The 17,039-nt window shown below is 33.4% G+C and overlaps 2 protein-coding genes across 3 annotated transcripts in view; one reads left to right on the forward strand and one right to left on the reverse strand.

Annotated features, from left to right (window-relative positions):
* Positions 1 to 1,101: 1,101 nt before the first annotated feature.
* LOC124538180 lies at positions 1,102 to 2,105 on the reverse strand. The gene is made up of 3 exons (XM_047115138.1): positions 1,979 to 2,105; positions 1,625 to 1,797; positions 1,102 to 1,239 (listed from the first exon to the last, which is right to left on the reverse strand). Exons 2-3 carry the CDS (start codon positions 1,785 to 1,787, stop codon positions 1,172 to 1,174), a joined length of 231 nt encoding a protein of 76 aa, XP_046971094.1. The 5' UTR covers positions 1,788 to 1,797; positions 1,979 to 2,105; the 3' UTR covers positions 1,102 to 1,171.
* Positions 2,106 to 2,392: 287 nt separating this feature from the next.
* LOC124538464 (kinesin-like protein Klp98A) overlaps positions 2,393 to 17,039 on the forward strand; it is a 55,944-nt gene continuing 41,297 nt past the window's right edge. For both annotated transcript variants that reach the window (XM_047115535.1, XM_047115536.1), the window contains exons 1-3: positions 2,393 to 2,588; positions 4,294 to 4,363; positions 10,298 to 10,408. In XM_047115535.1, coding sequence (XP_046971491.1) covers positions 2,542 to 2,588; positions 4,294 to 4,363; positions 10,298 to 10,408 — 228 coding nt within the window. In that variant the 5' untranslated portion in view covers positions 2,393 to 2,541. The remainder of the gene's footprint in view (positions 2,589 to 4,293; positions 4,364 to 10,297; positions 10,409 to 17,039) is intronic.

Here is a 17,039-nt window from a genome sequence, read left to right on the forward strand (position 1 = left end):
ATTCCTAAAGGAACATTACACTCTTAACTTAGTATGTTGATTTTCAGTATGTACACTGTTTTTCAGGTATTAATTATCATTTTTTTTCTGCAATTATTTATTGATGTAATTTATAAGTTTTATAATAATTTATATTGTAGTGAATAAAGCACCAGAAACAGAGCCTTTTTATTAATTTTATTATATAATCCTTTTTCTTATTTAAAAAACAAGGCATTGAAATAAGATTACTCATTTAATATCTAGATAGCGTGTCGCTAAATTACTGATACAAACTAGTCGATTCGGACGAATGCACAATTAAAGATTTTGAAGTTTCCTGTAATTAAGATGAAAAAGTAACAGCCTGTCAATTCCCACTACTGGATAAGTAATCCTTTTTGGAGATGTTGCTCCAATGCATATGGCGGATACTCGGCTTCCCTTTCTAATGAGATGCATCATAGTATTTATGATTCATATTACGCATTTACTTGTGCGCTTGTCCTAGGTTTGAACTCAGAATTATCTGTTAAGTCACATCTTGTAATCACTGAGCCATAACAATGTATTCATTGATTATTTTTAGATAATTTCTTTAAGATTTATATATAATTAGATAATATATATTCTAAACTTGAATGACATTGCGCTGCTATTTAGTATATTGAGTATGTCCCAATAAATCCCATTACTTGGCAAAGACTTAGACTAAGACCTCCGTTAAGCATCCCTTTGGCAGTTTGGTAGTCACTATTGTTACCTCAAGCATTGTTAGCTAGTCATTGAAAACAGTCCATAAGGTGAAATTATTGTAAAGAACTAAATTGGTGTCTTCATTTTGACAGAACATTCTATTGATTTTAAGCACATTGTATAACACACACTGACATGTGTTAAAATGCATTAATTAAATTTTATACTCAAAGCAAATTTGTGACACTCATCTAAAGCATTTATCAGTGTTATTTTAATCAATTTTTATACATTGTAAAAAACTAAAAGCTTATTTTTAATAATACAACTTGAATGATCTATTTTTTTGAATTTCCCTTGACAAAGTCACAATTATTTTTACTTTCTTTGGGATTTTTTTAATTACTTCATAAAATAAAGTAGGCATAACTAGTACATGATTTTATTTATACTTATATGAATATATTTGTTAAAAGAACACAGGTTGTCTAGAATGTTAATGGTGTGCTGCAGCTTCCTTCTTCCTCTTTTCTGCCCACATGCTGACGTTCTCGGGAGAGTTAGCTATAAAATATTACATAAATATTAATCAATGTATATAACAAATGTAATGTAAAGTGACAGAGATTAGACATTATAAAAAAAGAATAATTTGAGATAAATATGGAGCCAATGGCTACAACATTTTACATTTTATTGACTACATAAAATATATATTATCAAACAATCTGTGGTTAGACCCCATTATAAGTACAACATTTTTTATTATTTCAACTTCTATTTCTTCTGTGAATGGGTGTGAGGAATGACATTTATATCTTATAATAGGATGGTATGCTATGAGCACTGGTATCCAGAGTCCAACCACACAATCAGGTAGTGTCTCATTGTTGGCCAGCTTTAAAAAATAAATAAGATATAAGCATATAAACGGATGTGTATAAATTACCCATTTTGTGGATCTTGTAGAACACTGGAGAAGCGACGGCGATTCCGATCATCCAGTAACGCCAGATCCATTGGTTCTGAACATAGAACTTGAAAGGGAACTGCGCAATCTTGGCGCTAAATGTGTAGGGATATTTCATAGGGCGAGCGGGAGCGTCTGCCATTTTTGAAGGTCTGTAAAAAAGAAATAGCAAACATTATTATGTAATGTGACGTGACTCCACTTTAGATTCGTTATTTTAAAGCTAACGCTATAATTCTTTTTAGAAAGAAACATTGCCCAATATGTATATATTTTAAATAGTTTATTAAAGAATTATTCGTTTTTAAATAAAATTTATATTAATATTCTAACCTTTTTCTTTTCGGAACTATAGGTATCGACCGCCACAGAAAATAACACTTATCAAATTCTGAGTGACACTTGACAATTCGTTAGTGCACAGACTTTCAAATACTTATAAAAGTCAGTGATCAGATAAATGCAACTTGTATAATCTAAAAACATTAAAAATATTGAATCACATTCACTTAATGCTGATAGAAAGTAACAGATTAAGTATCAAACAATACTAATGGTAGTCGATACAATATTTATTTTGACGCAATAATTCACAATTTTTACAAATGTGTGTTTTAATAAAACTCTTTTTTTTTTGTATAGGTTACACTGAACTTTTAAAGATTTAATACAGGATTCATTCATTGTTGCAATGGTATGTAAACACTAATATATGTCAAAAATTTTAATGTAGTTATTATGGCAACTTTAACTTCCATTGTTATGAATTGTTGCTCCTACGTCCCGTCGACTGTCAAGTGAATCAAATAAAATGTCAATTTGCTTTGTAGTGTCGCATTCGCGTTAAATGTAATATCATTAGGAATTAAAGTTATTGTATAATATAATGTGTGACAATGGCCTCTGTAAAAGTGGCTGTAAGGGTGCGCCCATTCAATCAAAGGTAAGCTGGTGCATTAGTCATCATAACGTTACCAAACGTAAACGAAAATCTAATGAGACATATATGCTGCTATCAGACATAAAATCTTTAACGTTATATCCAATCAAATCTGCTTTATTATCATGATTAGCACGTATATTTGGCACACATATTCAAGTACATCGTTTTGAGACAAAAGGGTTTGAGAAAACGACCTAGGTTTTTGAAAGTACAAAAAAACAATGATGTCATGAAACGGCAATGACTTTCACGGTTCGGCTGCATTTGGAACACAAACTGTACCTCGGAACTCCATTTAAATGAAAGTAGACGAAAAAATTGTTGAAAAAAAAACGACCTAAATGCAGTCATCCATTATTACTGGAAATTTTGAAAGTATTGCATGAATGTAATGTTAGTGTTTACAAACAAACACATACGGTGCTTACATGTTTAAAATCCTGTTATTATTGAAAAAAACACATGTATATTATAATATTTTTTAATAGTCAGATTCAGTTAATCACAAAAAAATTCATATCACTCAGTATGAAAATATAATTACATATAGTACTTTATAATATTATAAAGTTGTATTTTTCTTTTAATTACTAATTTTAGATATACAATCTGTTTGAAAATAATGTAAATGAAATTCTAATTTGATACTTACTGTAAACACATTAAACCAAAATATTATTGAGTACATCCCTCAAAAGACTGAGATTATTTCAATAATATGTAGTATAATAACTATTCTATAAAAATTTAAACCTACTTTGGAAAGATAAATCTGTATTATCACACAAATATACAAAATTTTACACCTGGTATACAACTCTTACTTTTTATTATTGTTTAGTAAATCTCTATCATACACCCATTGTCTCCCTTTCTGTCAATATTGATTATCATTCAACTTACTTTCATAATTAGAATTCTTTAATGATAATATTGTTACACAATGGTAATAGTGTAGGACAGCATAATTCAACTAACTTATTTGTTGGTAGGGTGCAAACTCCTCTGAGGAGGTACCACCAAAATTTTCAAGGACCAGTTAATTTTTGTTAAAGAGCCACTGTGGGTACTTTAGAACACTTATCATCAAATGATGAATTCAACTGCTTATGTAAAAAACAAAATATAGCCACAGACTATTATAATATATGCCATAATCAAATGTAAATTACCTGTTATAGCAAAAATAAAGAACAGGTAATATATAAGCATTCAAAGGCAGCAATAATTACTGGTCATAATTAAGCTTAATGGACAAAATAATAGACGAAAAAAAAATCTTATTATAGTCAACTGAGATGATTTATAAACAATTTAAAATGTAATTATTAAAATACCTTCATGTTATTTTTTATTTTTTTTAAATAATGCTGATCATATATAAGGTAATGTTAATGACCCATTGCTGGGCTTTAGCCTCCTATGCTCTGAGAAGGTTATTTGAGCTCTTTCACCATACTTTTCCAATACTGGTTTTTGGATTTACATGTGGCAGAATTTGATTGAAATTAGACTCATGCAGGTTTCCTGTTTTGCTTCACAATGAGTATGAGATAATTAAACACTTATTAAGTACATGTAAAATTGGTGATATTTCTCTGTTTGAAATCATAATCATCAGCCTCCATTATTACATATGTGTTATACTAAGTAATTGTAAATTATTATTAATACACAGAGATATAATTTCACATTTTTGTTACAGAGAGAAGGACATGAACGCCAAGTTGATTGTCCAAATGGATGGGAAGAAAACAAGACTGCTCACTGCAAAAGTAAGTTAATACTATGACTACATACTACCATGAAAGTTAATTGGTTTTATCCACTGTACTAACTACTCCATTGATAACCATGGAATGCACATGCAATGTCAGAGACTTGCACACCCATGTGGGCTAAGCTAAAGGCCATAATTAGTATCTCAAGTATAATACCAAACATTTAAAGTTGATTGAAATTTGAGTTTCTTGCCGGTTTTTCTCGGTAGAATCTACTTTCCGAACCGGTTGTTGCTTCACTTAATTGTTAAATGACGATTCAAAAGTTCTTGTAAAAGCCTACTTGAATAAAGTTTATTTTGATTTTGATTGATTTAATAGTAGTTTTAAAACATTTTAATAGTAAAATATAATAGTAAAACATTTTACTATTAAATTGTTTTCAAAACGAGTTTCTATATAAGCCTTATAATTATTAGTAAACAAGTCTTTATGTGTGGGTTGGCACTCTAATCATGGTGTTATTAAAGTAGATATTTCCTTAGCATCCTTGATATTTACTTGGTATTGATGATTAACTAGTCCAGATGTTCTCGTCACACTCAATATATAAATATATTAAGTCATATATTATATATTGTCTTTTAGCTAGTGGCTAAATTAAAGATGGCGGATCCCGAGATCCTTCGTTCGAATCCAAAGTGAGACGGTTAATTTTTAGACTACCCTCTTCGCTATTATATTGGATCTACCGTCCACTGGGTTTCTGTCTATGTGTACACATCTTCGAAGTGAATTAGTCTTTTGAGATTACCCTCTGTGTTGGAAATCGGTGAGAAGGAAATTGCCGTCATCACTATACTTTCATACGTATTCACGTTTTAAATTAAAAAAGTGATTCTCCCGAATTAAGTTGTCGTAAAGTCAGCGTGTCTGATGCTATATGTTATGATGTAATCGATATTACAGTATCGTTTTCGTATTGTCTGATATTAATCAAGTTCAAGCTATGCAAACTTGCGAATGCCGAATTGTTTACCCAGATGCCTCGTGCAGTGCGTTCCGGCTGTCTGTTTACGTGCACGTGATACGTTTTAACGTCACGTCTCTTGGATAACTATAGCGATGCGACGTATTCATTTGTTTTTTTAACTTCGTCTTTTGAACTTGACCCATTTTTTAAATGTTTTAGAATAGTTTTGTTATGTGTGAATTTAAAAATAGTAATAATAAGGCGTAAAACAAAACGACGTAAGTCAAGAAATATTAGATTGTTTCGTTTTTTCTTCTCGCCGGATTTCTTCTGTGCCGGAAATCAAAACAATTGGCGCATGCTTGAGGAATAGTGTCAAAGCGTTGGACTTAACTTGAAACGACGTAAGTCGAGGACTGCCTGAAGTGATTGAATGTGTATATTTAGACAAGGGAAATCTTCATCATATTCATCGAAATCCTCTTAGATATAATAGGTATAATAAACCAATATAAATATAGGCACTTAACACTATGTTCCGTAACTGGCCCTCCGTTTACTTTCACTGTAATCTCTATGTCAACGAAAAGGTTAGAAATTGTTTATAATTCCTACAATGCCAGTGTCTATGACCTAAGATGATTTACCATCGGAATAAGCCATTTGTACGCATGCCTGCTCAAATTTATTTGACAAATTTTCCATAAAAAGAGCTGTAGTTGGCAGCAACTTCAGTTAGTGCTTGCTGAAATGACATCAATGTTACCATAATACGTAATCATCTAATATTTTGAAATGAATGAAATAAAAATCTGGAAAACTTGTTTAATAGTTTCCCAAAAAGTTTTGGGAATAATTTTCCCTATCGACGATCTAATCAGTACAATAACTTATAAACAGTTAATTTATTTTTACTTACATAGAAATAAAATAAAAAACCTTGATAATAAATAAATTGAATTAATTTTAACGAATACGGCAATCAAAACGAATTGGGAAAGACAAATAATAATTAGGGGATCAGTCCACTTTACGTTGCCGAAGCGTGATGATTTATGTTTCATAGAATTTGTCCAATCACATACAGACTTTCACACGACGATTTCCTCGATGGTATTGCTTTTTAATCCGGCTGTGTACCAACCCACTCATCAGATATTCTACTGCTCAATCGCAATTCTAAGTAATTTTGTGTTCTAGTTTGAAAGGATGAGTGAGTCAGTGTACTGCAAGCATAAAGGATATTTTATTAGTTCCTATGGTAGTATGGTTATGTTTATAATTCATCTCGTGCTCGGCGGTGAAAAAAAAAAAATCGTGAGGAAACCTGCTTGTGTCTAATTTCATCGAAAGCATTGGAACAGCGTAGTGGAATATATTCCAAACCCTCTCCTTAAGTGGGAGAGGAGGCCAGCAGTGGGAAATTTACAGGCTGTTACTTTACTTTTATGGTAGTCCAAGAGCGAAAATGTCCGTGGGTAGTGGAAACCACTTACCATCAATAGAGTTATTCTGTAAAAATAAACTCGAAGCTCACCGCAAAACATTAGTGTGAAATTTAATAATATGATATACGATATAGACTGTATTCATCGTCGTAAGTTGGTTATCAATATTTCTCAAGTGAGATTCGAAGTGTATTGATACAGAATCGCACTGTGGGTGCCAATTTGTCTGCAAGCCTATAAAAGAGATGCTTTTCATAACCGCCGATCACGTAATCACTTGTCAAAAGTGAGGTAGCCTGTATGTCTATTTGCCTGTCTACCAATCATTATTGAAATATGCTCACACATACTCAATAATCAGTCAGCATTTAAATAAGAAACTACAGTTCATATTTATGTTCATCTCTTTCCAACATACTTCCAACACATCCAAAGTTAAACCCATTCTCTATTTGAGTTTAACATCCTACCTGATATTATTAACGGAAAATTGAGTTTGTTCTTTTGTTTTTCTGCTACGCTTTCTCCTCCGAATTAGACAAGCAATCATCATGAATTTTTTTATACTTCAGTATAGGCTATTTGAGTGGATTTTAAAATCCACTTTATATTATTCAGTAGAAGTTAAGGGACCCAGTAAAAGTTGTGTTTTTTATTTCTAGTACATATTTGCCGAAAAATATCAAATTAAAAAATCCCCATTTAAATAGCGCGCAAAAACGCTACTTGGACAAAATGGCGCTGCAACGGGGTCGGTAACGTCACTTTCCTGTATTTTAATCTGTGGTACATATAGTAGAAAAGCAAAGTTTACAAGAAAGTGACTTCATCATAAGCCCGGCCAATCAGTAGCGTTTTGTGTCACGTGACAAACGTTTGAAAAAATACATTTTTATTAATGGATTTTTGAATAAATTAAGTATTATTTCAACTTTCGTTAGTAAATAACCATTTTTAAACTCATAATATACACTGATTACAATAATTCACAATTTATTTTTCGCATTGTCAAATAGCCTATTATAGTAAAAGCTAGACTATCTAACACCCTCTTCCCCTCCACACGTAAACGCATCAGTAGGCGGAAACTTGTATTATTATATAATTTAATCCGTATCGTTTCCAAGCAACAAATGAAATCAGATTAAACATAATGTCATGAGCCCGCATTGATCCAACTCCTGTCCGGTTACTGTATTCGTTAAACGATTAGTTACGCTTACGAATGGTAAATTTGTAGACGAGACGTTATTTAAAAGCGCCGCTATTAAATAAATGCTTCGTAAGCTTCGAAGTCGTGTGTATTATGTAGAAGTTTTCCATAACTTATATTTAAGGCTCTGCTAATGCCTTAAAAATGGTTAGGGATAATTAATAATAAAAGTAAATACTATATTGCGAAACGAATGAAATACGTTTAAGAATTTAAATAAAGGTAAATACAAGTATTTAATTTACTTATATTTCACGATAACATATTCATAATATATACTAATATTATAAATGTGAAAGTAAGTGTCTGTCTGTCTGTCTGTAGTTCTTTGACAACTAAACCAATAAACCGAATTTGATGGTATTTGCTATGAAGCAATCTTGAACTCCAAGGAAGGACGATCTTTTTCCGTGGATCGTGACAACCAACCCCTAAAACGCGAGCGAAGACGACGGTCACAACTAGTTTACTATAAATGATAAGTAAATAAGTGCGGGATATCGGTATTGATTTTGTTTTGTTTTAAAAATCAGTGAGCTGAGATGGCCCAGTGGTTAGAACGCGATGATTGCGGGTTCAAACCCAGGCAAGCACCGCTATATATATATGTGCTTAATTTGTGTCAATAATTAATCTCGTGCTCGGCTGTGAAAGAAAGCATCTTAAGGCAACCTGCATGTGTCGAATTTCATCGGAAATCCACCACATGTGCATTCCTCCAACCCGCATTGGAATAGCGGTGGTGGAATATGTTCCAAACTCTCTCCTTAATGGAAGAGGAACAAAATTTACAGGCTGTTACTTTAGTATTTTTTTAAATCTCTATCTTCCGGGGTTGTTGCCCTTTATGCCCTCTCCAAATCCATCCAGTGTAAGAAAAACAGTAAATACATTATTATATACATTTATATAATAATTAAACTGATCATAATCTTCCACTTAAATATATAACAAAAAGTGTGGAATTTAATTACATAACATAAATATAATAGTAAGTATTACAAACACAGATTATTTACCGTACTAAGACCGGTTTCGTTTTGCCCGCGGAAAGTAAAAAAAAATATATAAATGAATGCATAAGTAACAAGTTTCAAATGTAAGGTCATTGTCGCTTAGTAATTTTGTTCTTATAATTTAAATAAAAAAAAATATCCATAATATGTATTTTTTTAATCTTAGTAGGAATGTTGCTGTAAATAAATCCGTTAAGTACGTATATTTTGGACTTTTGCCTATTCGATTTGAAGTAGTATCGATGAAGCAACCGTAGATTAAATATTCTATGCGATTTGCTAATAGTTTCGCTGTATTATGCATTTGACTATTAGCATATCCTTATTATACACTTGATTATACCTACATCGAAAGATTCGATAGCAGCTTCGTCCGACATTATGATATAATCTATTCCAATGGAAATAGGAAAAAATATAAACAAATCTTATATTTACTTATATCATTCGATTTGCGAATAACTTAGCTATATTGTGCACTATTAAACTTAATGATTAATACATCTTTATTCATTACACATTACTATTATGCTATTTATTTACACTTTATATTACTTCCAAAATTCCGATGACAGTTTCTTTGACGTTCAAAACGCCATTTTTATGCAAATCCATAGTGAATATCATAGATTAATCGAGCTCTCGACCAATTATATCTCGTCAATTCGCTGTCAAATTTGTTTTTTTTCTGTCATGTTTGGAGTATAATTTGTCGAAGCCTCTGAGATCGCTGTACATAGTTTGGTGAAGATCGATTCAATGTCAAATGTTGTTATTTAATATTGATTCTTTTTTATGGTTGGAATAGACTGTATGTGTTCTGTTCTCAATTCGGATTTATGTATATTTTAGTTCGTTCTTGAAAGCTTTAAATGTTACGTATTTATTAATTTTAAAGTACATATGGATACTGGAACATGAGCCACTTGACAGAATTGGTCACCATTCTGCTACATATTGGCACTGATATATATATTAACTACCTGTAATATCGCCACTGCCACCAGCATTGGGAACTAAACATCTATGTTCCTTGGCGTTGGCTGACTCATTATTGAAACCGGAACACAGCGCTACTATGATGAGTAGGTGGTTACGACCAATCTCACGAAGCATAAAAGTATAAATGTAATGGACAACTTTTAAACAAGTCCTTGGATAAAATATATTTTTAAATATAACACCCGAAACTAAATACTCCATACATGGGAAAAAAACAAAACATGTTTTCTAAGTAGATTCTTGTTTGAATCATCACTAAACATGTGAAGCCTCCGTTGAATCTGAGAAATACTGGCACGAAAAAGAACGTAATTTTGAATTTCTTATTGTCTACAGAATAGCAAAGAGCAAAACGATGGAACCCGAGAGAAGTCTAAGGATTTCACCTTCGACCACTCGTACTGGTCATTCGACAGCGGTGACAAGCACTTCGCGACACAGGATCAGGTGAGTTCATAAAACCTTCATTTTCTGGTAGATGGTATTGGGTGTACTTTAACTAATCGCCTCATTGGTATAGTGTCTGGCATATATGGTTGAAAATGCAGAGATTCCGAAAGAATTTGAATCTTTGCCAACATATCAATCTTGCTACACTTTTATTAAATCCTTTACTTAGTGGTATGGCTTTTTTCAAGAACGTCTGGGTAGGTACTATCCACTCCTCAGATATTCTATCGCAAAACAACATTTCTCAGTATTGTTGTGTTCCGGTTTGAAGGGTGAGTACGGGACATAACATCTTAGTTCCCAAAGCTGATGGCGCATTGGCGAAGTAAGGAATGGTTAATATTTCTTACAGCACCATTGTCTATGGGCGGTGGAAACCACTTGCCATCAGGTGACTCATATGCTCATTCGCCAACCTATGTCTTAAATAAAAACTTAAGGAAGAAAACAAAACGTCTAAAGGTTTGATTGTAATCGAATGATTTGAACAAAATGCAAATATATTCAAATGATTTGCATGAAATAAATATTGATATGGTTCATAAAATATTCTTATAACTTGTATTTCCATATTTTGGTGTCATTCGACTTATAACGTGTTATGTAAATACAATTATAGATGACACCTTGCTCCCAAGTGTTTTCGCTAAAATTCTCATGCATTGGATGCGAATCCAATAAATACGTCTCATGGGTGGATGGGTTCAGACAGTTTCGTTCAGGTCAAGGTTGGTTTTTGCGTCCAGTCGAGCTAAATCCATTATAATAAATTAGGACCATTGTCTTTTTGTATTTTCTCACTGAGATATTTCATAAATTTTATTCTACAAGATGCTGCACATTTTAGAGATGGTTTGATAATATTATACGTGGTAGACGGTTTTACATGTCTATCGATGGTTTTGCTTGTGAATGGTGTAAGGAAAAATAAATGTACATAATATATATAATTAAAAATCTTTTAGCGTCTGAAATATAAATATACTACCTGAATCTGGGGCTATACTGATAATTTATAAAACTTTACCTATAGTACACAAAGCGTTACCAACATTATACCCCTCGAAAGGTGAATTAAACAAAGTATCCTTCGCCGGAACTTAAATTTATCCGGTTTTTTTGTCTAAATTGATTCGGCATTTTAAGCTTAAAGAGGTAACAGACAGGGCCACTTTTTTATAATAGTAGTATAGATACGAACTGAAGTATAATATATAGCAATTTAACTTCGAAGAATTTTAAAGAGTCTGCATATATACTTGATACGTAGCACGATTACAACTTCTATATACAAGACAAATTCTGACAGATAAATAGAAAATATCCTAGACTAATCTGGGTTCCAAGCCGATCGAATGGTGCCGCGTTTGAAATAGGTTGTGTAGAAATAGAAAAGTATATTTTGTCACAAGCTGGTTAAAAATAATCAATGACATCTTAAATCCGGAAGCATTGTGTTCGAAGACATTGGCAAGACGCGTTTTAGGTCAGTGCGTTTACACAAAGGAGAGTGATTTGCTAAAAACACAAGTACATGCAATGTGCTAACGACCTAACCTAAAAGAGGTATTCGTTTGTAGTTGCGACATTCATTCCTTCATGTATCTGTTGCCTTTTCAATATTAAATAATGCCATTTTTTAAGCTTTATCATCTTTGGAAATAATTGACCCTATTGGTAGTTGTGATAGTAATTAAGTGGAGGCTGGAGATTTCAAAGTCGGGGTCTCAAGACTCCGGATTAATTAATTTGGTACAAAAGGATCTGCAAAGTGGACAGCTTAATTTTATGTGTCAAAACATCGTACTTGTTGACAGTTTATCTTGAGATGTTTTGTTAACGCTGAGCACCAGATATTTGATAAAAGCAAATTGAACACATGAAAAGTCAATGGTTGTTTCTGGGTTTAAATTCACGATATTCGTTTAACACCTAAGCGTTTTATGTATTATATGCTCATAACATATTACCTGGGTTATAAAAATATCTGGTACTAATCGTTTTTTACTAAAATTTTCTTGAAAAAATATTTTTTGTTGGGTATATTACGTTTTATTACGACGGTAGTGAGACTTTGGTCATGCTTGTATATTTATTTTTTGTATATTGTATATTTAAAACCAATAACGTTGTTGTATTCCGGTTTTAAGGATGAGTAGCCAGTGTAACTATAGGCACAACGTACATAACATTTGAGTGCTTAAAGCTTTCAAATATTTCTTACAGGTACTGTATATATGTATGGTCGGTTAGTGACCACTCATTCATCAGATAGCCTATTCGTCAGTAGATCTATATCTAGTCTACAGTAGTCGATCCTAGTAATAATTGCGGAAATACGCGTTATTCAGGATACCTGACAGACGAGCTCACATTGATAAATTGAATATAAGTACTCGAGTATTAAGAATCGATAAAGCGTTAGACAGAAACTGTTACATCCGTGTGATGAATGATAATAAAGACTCTACAACTGTTTAATACGTTAAACTACCTAGTTTATTGTCTATTGATGTTTGAGTAATGTTCTGTAATTCTAGTAACCAAAATATCTCTTATAATAAATTATACCTATGTGAACCTGGCACCCAACTTTAGAAAATCAAATTTTTGTTAATGCATTCTTGAAGTGTTTGGTATGTAGTTGATTGTAGTGAGAAAATGTTTGTTTGTAGTTTGACCAAAAAACCAATTTGGGTCACCCAAGAATGGCCATCCCCCGGATTTCGAAAAAATCAATTTTAACGGTTGGTTTGTATAGGAAATCGTTAGTAGTTGATTGTAGTGAACGAATTTTCGTTTGTAGTTATTTGTTGAATTTTTTTTTTTTTAATTATAATTTTTTTTTTTTTTAATATTTTTTTTTTCTTTAAAGTTAATCGTTATTGAACCTTTTGCCTAAATTGTGCTTCGAAGTAAAAAAAATTTCGATTGTGGTAAAACAGCAGTTGATAAGGAGCAATCAACTTGAGTCAAACTCGCTTCGAAGTGATGAAGATTGAATTACTCCGGTTGTGAAAACTAGACGACTACTACAAACGTCAAAAACGACTCAAAGATACTCGTTGAGGTTTGTAGTAAAGGAATTGTTGATTGTAGTAGAACGGAAGTTCATAAAAAGCGACCAATTTGAGTCTAACTCGCTTTGGAGTGATTCCGAGTGAATTACTCCGTTTGTGAAGATTAAACGACTACTACAAACGTCAAAAACGATTCAAAGATACTCGTTGAGGTTTGTAGTAAAGGAATTGTTGATTGTAGTAGAACGGAAGTTCATAAAAAGCGACCAATTTGAGTCTAACTCGCTTTGGAGTGATTCCGAGTGAATTACTCCGATTGTGAAGATTAGACGACTACTACAAACGTCAAAAACGACTCAAAGATACTCGTTGAGGTTTGTAGTAAAGGAATTGTTGATAGTAGTAGAACGGAAGTTCATAAAAAGCGACCAATTTGAGTCTAACTCGCTTTGGAGTGATTCCGAGTGAATTACTCCGATTGTGAAGATTAGACGACTACTACAAACGTCAAAAACGACTCAAAGATACTCGTTGAGGTTTGTAGTAAAGGAATTGTTGATTGTAGTAGAACGGAAGTTCATAAAAAGCGACCAATTTGAGTCTAACTCGCTTTGGAGTGATTCCGAGTGAATTTCTCCGATTGTGAAGATTAGACGACTACTACAAACGTCAAAAACGACTCAAAGATACTCGTTGAGGTTTGTAGTAAAGGAATTGTTGATTGTAGTAGAACGGAAGTTCATAAAAAGCGACCAATTTGAGTCTAACTCGCTTTGGAGTGATTCCGAGTGAATTACTCCGATTGTGAAGATAAGACGACTACTACAAACGTCAAAAACGACTCAAAGATACTCGTTGAGGTTTGTAGTAAAGGAATTGTTGATAGTAGTAGAACGGAAGTTCATAAAAAGCGACCAATTTGAGTCTAACTCGCTTTGGAGTGATTCCGAGTGAATTACTCCGATTGTGAAGATTAGACGACTACTACAAACGTCAAAAACGACTCAAAGATACTCGTTGAGGTTTGTAGTAAAGGAATTGTTGATTGTAGTAGAACGGAAGTTCATAAAAAGCGACCAATTTGAGTCTAACTCGCTTTGGAGTGATTCCGAGTGAATTTCTCCGATTGTGAAGATTAGACGACTACTACAAACGTCAAAAACGACTCAAAGATACTCGTTGAGGTTTGTAGTAAAGGAATTGTTGATTGTAGTAGAACGGAAGTTCATAAAAAGCGACCAATTTGAGTCTCACTCGCTTTGGAGTGATTCCGAGTGAATTTCTCCGATTGTGAAGATTAGACGACTACTACAAACGTCAAAAACGACTCAAAGATACTCGTTGAGGTTTGTAGTAAAGGAATTGTTGATTGTAGTAGAACGGAAGTTCAAAAAAAGCGACCAATTTGAGTCTAACTCGCTTTGGAGTGATTCCGAGTGAATTACTCCGATTGTGAAGATTAGACGACTACTACAAACGTCAAAAACGACTCAAAGATACTCGTTGAGGTTTGTAGTAAAGGAATTGTTGATTGTAGTAGAACGGAAGTTCATAAAAAGCGACCAATTTGAGTCTAACTCGCTTTGGAGTGATTCCGAGTGAATTACTCCGATTGTGAAGATTAGACGACTACTACAAACGTCAAAAACGACTCAAAGATACTCGTTGAGGTTTGTAGTAAAGGAATTGTTGATTGTAGTAGAACGGAAGTTCATAAAAAGCGACCAATTTGAGTCTAACTCGCTTTGGAGTGATTCCGAGTGAATTACTCCGATTGTGAAGATTAGACGACTACTACAAACGTCAAAAACGATTCAAAGATACTCGTTGAGGTTTGTAGTAAAGGAATTGTTGATTGTAGTAGAACGGAAGTTCATAAAAAGCGACCAATTTGAGTCTAACTCGCTTTGCAGTGATTCCGAGTAAATTACTCCGATTGTGAAGATTAGACGACTACTACAAACGTCAAAAACGACTCAAAGATACTCGGTGAGGTTTGTAGTAAAGGAATTGTTGATTGTAGTAGAACGGAAGTTCATAAAAAGCGACCAATTTGAGTCTAACTCGCTTTGGAGTGATTCCGAGTGAATTACTCCGATTGTGAAGATTAGACGACTACTACAAACGTCAAAAACGATTCAAAGATACTCGTTGAGGTTTGTAGTAAAGGAATTGTTGATTGTAGTAGAACGGAAGTTCATAAAAAGCGACCAATTTGAGTCTAACTCGCTTTGGAGTGATTCCGAGTGAATTACTCCGATTGTGGAGATTAGACGACTACTACAAACGTCAAAAACGACTCAAAGATACTCGTTGAGGTTTGTAGTAAAGGAATTGTTGATTGTAGTAGAACGGAAGTTCATAAAAAGCGACCGATTTGAGTCTAACTCGCTTTGGAGTGATTCCGAGTGAATTACTCCGATTGTGAAGATTAGACGACTACTACAAACGTCAAAAACGACTCAAAGATACTCGTTGAGGTTTGTAGTAAAGGAATTGTTGATAGTAGTAGAACGGAAGTTCATAAAAAGCGACCAATTTGAGTCTAACTCGCTTTGGAGTGATTCCGAGTGAATTACTCCGATTGTGAAGATTAGACGACTACTACAAACGTCAAAAACGACTCAAAGATACTCGTTGAGGTTTGTAGTAAAGGAATTGTTGATTGTAGTAGAACGGAAGTTCATAAAAAGCGACCAATTTGAGTCTAACTCGCTTTGGAGTGATTCCGAGTGAATTTCTCCGATTGTGAAGATTAGACGACTACTACAAACGTCAAAAACGACTCAAAGATACTCGTTGAGGTTTGTAGTAAAGGAATTGTTGATTGTAGTAGAACGGAAGTTCATAAAAAGCGACCAATTTGAGTCTCACTCGCTTTGGAGTGATTCCGAGTGAATTTCTCCGATTGTGAAGATTAGACGACTACTACAAACGTCAAAAACGACTCAAAGATACTCGTTGAGGTTTGTAGTAAAGGAATTGTTGATTGTAGTAGAACGGAAGTTCATAAAAAGCGACCAATTTGAGTCTAACTCGCTTTGGAGTGATTCCGAGTGAATTACTCCGATTGTGGAGATTAGACGACTACTACAAACGTCAAAAACGACTCAAAGATACTCGTTGAGGTTTGTAGTAAAGGAATTGTTGATTGTAGTAGAACGGAAGTTCATAAAAAGCGACCGATTTGAGTCTAACTCGCTTTGGAGTGATTCCGAGTGAATTACTCCGATTGTGAAGATTAGACGACTACTACAAACGTCAAAAACGACTCAAAGATACTCGTTGAGGTTTGTAGTAAAGGAATTGTTGATAGTAGTAGAACGGAAGTTCATAAAAAGCGACCAATTTGAGTCTAACTCGCTTTGGAGTGATTCCGAGTGAATTACTCCGATTGTGAAGATTAGACGACTACTACAAACGTCAAAAACGACTCAAAGATACTCGTTGAGGTTTGTAGTAAAGGAATTGTTGATTGTAGTAGAACGGAAGTTCATAAAAAGCGACCAATTTGAGTCTAACTCGCTTTGGAGTGATTCCGAGTGAATTTCTCCGATTGTGAAGATTAGACGACTACTACAAACGTCAAAAACGACTCAAAGATACTC

The sequence above is a fragment of the Vanessa cardui genome, chromosome 20, assembly GCF_905220365.1.
Source record: "Vanessa cardui chromosome 20, ilVanCard2.1, whole genome shotgun sequence".
In the NCBI taxonomy this organism is placed as follows: Eukaryota; Metazoa; Arthropoda; class Insecta; order Lepidoptera; family Nymphalidae; genus Vanessa; species Vanessa cardui.